Genomic DNA, 5,240 nt, shown 5'->3' with positions numbered 1-5,240 from the left:
TATTCGCAATTCTTAACAGCCCTGGCCCTGCTCGGCATGGCAAAATGCCTGTCCGAGCCACTAGAAGCTATGGTTCCCAGCAAATTTACCAGACATTTCCTGCCAACCGTCAGAATCAACCTATCTTACCGATGATACTTGAGCATGCATTTCTCTCTACGGTCAAAACTATTCCTGTACAAAATAGCTCTGCGTTAAAAGCTGAGTGCAGAGGGGGGGCACGGCCTTAGGGTGAGCTCGTTGACAGTGGTACTAGGATTCTATTCCTAATTTATTTTTGTTTTTTATTTCAATACTAGCCGAAATAATTTGCATTTTAGCACTGCTTCACTTTAGTTACAGCAAGTGTTAAGCTTAATATATTTGAGTTTGTTTTTATATTGGAGTGAGATAGTGAGATTTTTATTTTGTAGTGGGAGAGAAATTGTGATTTTATAAATAGAGGGGGAGTTAAGAGTCTAAAGAGGGTTTGGTGAGGCAACTTTTGTGGTAAAGGAGAGAATTTTTTTGTGAATGTGATGTGAGAGGATGCCAAACTCACTGTTTTAGCTTTTGATTTTATAAAATAAAATAATTTATTTATTTATTTATTTTACTATGTTTTTATTTTCGTAATTTTTTAAAAAATATTTTTTTGTATTTGGTTCTTGTTCTAGATTCTGAATTAATGCGACGGATCTACTTCAAAAAGCATGCCATTCTTTCTTGCCTATCCTGGGACGGATCCGACATACGTGCCACTCGTGAGGGCGGAGGAAGGGCTAGGGACCGACAACGCGCGCAAGACTGCATGCATGTCCTCGTTAGCCTTGGACCCGACTGACCATCCTCGTGTGGTTGCATGGTGGAGGCCGCAGAAGGATCGGGATTCTCATGGATTTGGCTCATTCCGACGTCCGGTATCCCTCCAAGTCAGCAACCATGTACTTTTGCTCAGATCTGCCTGCATTTACTTGTGCGTACAAGTTACCCCTCGAAAGGCCATAATTTTGCTCCAATGATTTGTACCATTAAGCAAACACGTGCCTGCTATTACTTCGGCATGTGTCACCAGCAAAACTCGCAACTTCTCTCTCTTTTTTTTCTTTCCTTTTCCTGCTGGGTACATCTCTATCCCTCTTTTTTGTTTGGTAGGGATCTATAACTCTCCTGACCAGAAAGAGGAAAAAGAAAAAGAAGAAGGCTTTCTCCTACCCCAGTCTAGGGTCACCATTTACCATGGCAGTAGCTCACAGTATCAGAGAAATCAAGGCTCCCATTATTGTTCCTCCAAGGGTGTAGGTGGCCGGGTTTATTACCAGTGTACTATGGTGGTTACGGTTGGCCACGCTTCACCGACACCTCACCCCGCAGCTTACGCCCGCACCCCTGCACATTCTCTATCACATCCGCTCTCCTGCTGCGTACTTTATATTCGCTGGAACCAAGGCGCTATCTTTACTTCTCTTCTTTCTGACCCTCTGGCCTCTCTGTCCGGCTACCAGAGGTGCTTTTCCTGCAACATGGTACAGTCGAAGAAGTTCAGAGGAGTCAGGCAGCGCCACTGGGGCTCCTGGGTCTCCGAGATACGCCACCCGCTCCTGTAAGTACTCTCAACCGCGCTTGTTGCATTTTTGAGCCGCCACGAGCCACTACGCTCCCGGTGCCCATAAAAAAAACGAAAAAAAAGAGCATACCTTTCCTTTTCTGTCTGTGTCTGGCGTGCAGGAAGAGAAGGGTGTGGCTTGGAACGTTCGAGACGGCCGAGGAGGCCGCGCGGGCCTACGACGAGGCTGCAGTGCTGATGAGCGGCCGCAATGCGAAGACCAACTTTCCGGTTTCCAAAACCCCGGCCAGGGATGCCGGGCCAAACGAGAACGGTCGCACCACCTCCACAGGCTTGTCGGAGGTCCTCAGTGCAAAGCTCCGCCGGTGCTGCAAGACGCCATCGCCGTCCCTCACCTGCCTCCGGCTCGACACCGAGAAGTCCCACATCGGGGTGTGGCAGAAGCGGGCCGGCGCCCGTGCCGACTCCAACTGGGTCATGACCGTGAAGCTCGGCAAGGCGGAGCAGCAGGAGTCGGGGAGCAACGCCGAGGGGGAGGTGGCGCCGCCCACGCCAGCGGTGGAGGGGACGTCGCAGGGGATGGACGAAGAGGACAGGATCGCATTGCAGATGATAGAGGAGCTCCTCAACAGGAGCAACTGCCCAGCGTCACCTTCACATGGAGCGTTACAAAGTGAAGGCAGCTTTCTCCTGTAGTCCCCATCACAGCTGACGGATTTGGCAGGCTTCGTTGGTTGGTTGGTTGGTTGGTTGGTTGGTTGGCGCGGTGCTTCTGAATTAGGTTTTGTATATTGAAACCTATATTCTGCGCGCATGCATGTCGATAGCCGATAATATATATGTAGCTCATCGATCTTTCTGTGTTTGCAACTTATAGCAGCCTCCCCTGATCAACACGTGAAAGCTTGTCGTGTATCTCGCTGTAAGCGCCCACTCGAAAAGGAAATAAAGAGCTAATTAAGATATATATTCTAAGCTTTGTTTTGCTCCCCCCCTGCTCGCAACTATCCCATCATACATCAGGCTGTGGATAGATAGATAGAGTAGACCTTCTCGATCGCTTTATAACTCACCTTTGATTGGATCCGCTTCTGCCAGGGAACTTTCACATAATGGACATAAGAGAATCGTCTTCTGACTCATACGTGTCCAGCAACTTATGCTCGGGGGTCAATTCCAGTGGGTCTCAGCTGAAAGTGAGCGTTCCCGGAGCTGGCGGTCTCGGTGCTGCCTCCTCCGTGGCAGAAGCGATCGAATTGATTACTATTTCATTTTCTGTTCCTAGGTTTCACCAGCTGAAAAGAATGCATGCGGAGGTATATGAAATTTGACGATCTCATCTCATCCCCCGGCCCTAACAAACTGATGAGCATCTACAAATCTGCCTTCGGTAGACTTCGGATCGGAAAAAGGGAAAAGAACACATTCTGCCCCTAATAAGCGGAACAGTACTTGGAACCAATGGAAGAAAGGAAAAGAAAGAAAAGGAGCAACATCATTGCTATAACCAATGATGAAACCCGCATCGACAGCAGAAAGGCCCCGCTCGCGTAATGATGGGTAGATGGAGCATTCAAACAAGCTATCCTGGAAATTCCAGTGTGGGGCGCCGGGCCGTAGCCAAGCGCTGAAAAATATACGCTGTTTTTGGGGCAACACGGCACACACGGTAAATGGGGCACTTTCGTAAAAAATAATTCCTAAGCGCATGTACGGCACCGGCTGCACCTTTCCGTTGGAACTACTACGTAAAAATTTCGTGGCTCCCAAACTTTCTTCTACTAGAATATATCAAAAAAAAAAAAAAAAAAAATCAGCACCCTTCCGAATAGTTGATGACAGCTTGCAATGAGACGTGGTTCAATGTTGGAGACAAGATAATCCACCACTCTAGCTAGGAATTGATGGTTCGAATCTCTTCGTTCATGACATCCCATAAGCATCGTTTACTGATGTGGCCTAAAATCGTTCTATTTCTCATAGGCCGACACATGGAACGGCAGAGTGTAAATTTCAGACTCCAAGTCTCAAGTATCCAACCCTTGTGGGACGACTCTATATATATAAAAAGGAGCCTAGATTATCAAGTTTGCACATCAGTTTATTCTATTTTACTTTTTTTCCCTAATTTGCCGATTTTCAAAGCCTTGCCTAACTTAAGCATTGATAGCCTCTCGGTCCCGCAGCTCCAACAACCTCTTTTGCTCCCTTTGTGTGTGTGTAGATATGCATCTTTCCATGGTTGATCGATACTCCATCATCTACAATAGGCTGAGCAATGGTTTTGATGCAACATATACAATAACAAAAACTCGACATAATAAATCATATAAGGAAAAATATTTGACCAACCAACCGCAAATTTTCAGATGTTCATGCAAGTTATAGACTTTTCTTGCTTGCATAAAGTGAGGTGACCTTCTCCTAACATGATGTGATATTTGAGATTAGCAAGCATTAGTGGCCAACATTAGATCAAATAATTGGCCTTTTTAGGTGTTCTGAGAACCGTTCTAATTGGACCTAATAGCAACCAAAGTTCGCAGACTGTTTGCTGACTTTGGTTGAACTAAAATTGAAAGATGTTGCTGACTTCCATTTAAATTTAGAAAAAAAAATAGGGAATAGAGGAGAGCAATCGCAATACTCCACCTCAGCCTTAACCGAGGAGATAAAGCCATGGCCGGTGCAGAACAACCGAAGGCCAGTACGAATAAGCTAATCCTCGAAACTGTCAATGTTATCACCTCTCTCTGATCCCTCTACTTAATCTCTTCTCCCTTAGCTGATCGAACCACCACTGAGCCCTAGAGCCTTCCTCTCTCTTTCTTCCTCCTCTTCGATAGCCACCATGCCACCATGATCGAGCACCACCACCTAGCTACACTCCGATTTTCTCTCTCAACCCTTCCTTTCTATTTTTTTCTATTCCAAATTGCACCCATTTTCTCTATCGAAAGCTGCCACTTCGGTCAAGATCCGCCTCCTTCACCAGTCCCGGTAAGCATCCCTGACTCCATCATGATCTCTTTGGCTGAGAAAGCTACCGCAAAGGCAGTGAGGGGTGCTTTCCCTTTCTCTTCTCACCATCCTATTTCTTCTATGCAAGCGGCCAGAGCACTACAATACACTAGAGGCCGCAGCCACCTCACCACGAGCCTACACTACCCTGACCCTCCCTACTCCTCATTTCACCCTCTCTTTGAGGGTCTTCGACAAGTAGACCGAGAACCCAAGCTTTGTTTTACCTATTTTTACACTATTCTGCTTGACCATTTTCATCTATTTTTTGCCCATGCAGCGGGCCACCGTCGCCATTGCATGCTGCTGGACCACTGGCCATGCTTACTACGCCTCGTCGGACTGCCTTCACCCCCTAGCCTCTCTTCTTTCCTCTCTTCCTCCTTCCCGTCCATCATCATCTTTATGTTTCCTTTTTGCTTTTCTTTTTTCCATTCTCATGATTTTTTTCTCTCCACTTTCTTCTTTCAAGGTGACCCACAAACCGGCGATGAATTCAACTCTTATTTTCTCTCCCTTCCCCTCTCTCTATCACCAACTAATCAGACTGAAACCTCTGATTGATCCCAGGCTGAGTTTTTCTCTCTTCACTCTATTCTCCTTTTATCTCTCATCTTTTTTTTTTTTTTTTGATTGAGGGCCACAATGTTTGTTATTTTAATCAGAGCCTTCA

The 5,240-nt window shown here is 46.3% G+C and overlaps 1 protein-coding gene across 1 annotated transcript; it reads left to right on the top strand.

Moving 5' to 3' along the window:
- Positions 1-1,370: 1,370 nt before the first annotated feature.
- LOC103717834 (ethylene-responsive transcription factor WIN1-like) lies at positions 1,371-2,513 on the top strand. The gene is made up of 2 exons (XM_008806370.3): positions 1,371-1,582; positions 1,708-2,513. Exons 1-2 carry the CDS (start codon positions 1,503-1,505, stop codon positions 2,240-2,242), a joined length of 615 nt encoding a protein of 204 aa, XP_008804592.1. The 5' UTR covers positions 1,371-1,502; the 3' UTR covers positions 2,243-2,513.
- The last annotated feature ends 2,727 nt before the right edge of the window (positions 2,514-5,240 follow it).

This window comes from Phoenix dactylifera, chromosome 9 (assembly GCF_009389715.1).
Source record: "Phoenix dactylifera cultivar Barhee BC4 chromosome 9, palm_55x_up_171113_PBpolish2nd_filt_p, whole genome shotgun sequence".
Lineage (NCBI taxonomy): Eukaryota > Viridiplantae > Streptophyta > Magnoliopsida > Arecales > Arecaceae > Phoenix > Phoenix dactylifera.
This window is presented reverse-complemented; position numbering and strand designations above follow the sequence as displayed.

Excerpts from the sequence above, each read along its gene's own strand:
- LOC103717834 (XM_008806370.3), top strand. The coding sequence starts at position 1,503 with ATGGTACAGTCGAAGAAGTTCAGAGGAGTCAGGCAGCGCCACTGGGGC. Across the intron at positions 1,583-1,707 it reads GAGATACGCCACCCGCTCCT|GAAGAGAAGGGTGTGGCTTG; the intron begins GTAAGTACTCTC and ends TCTGGCGTGCAG.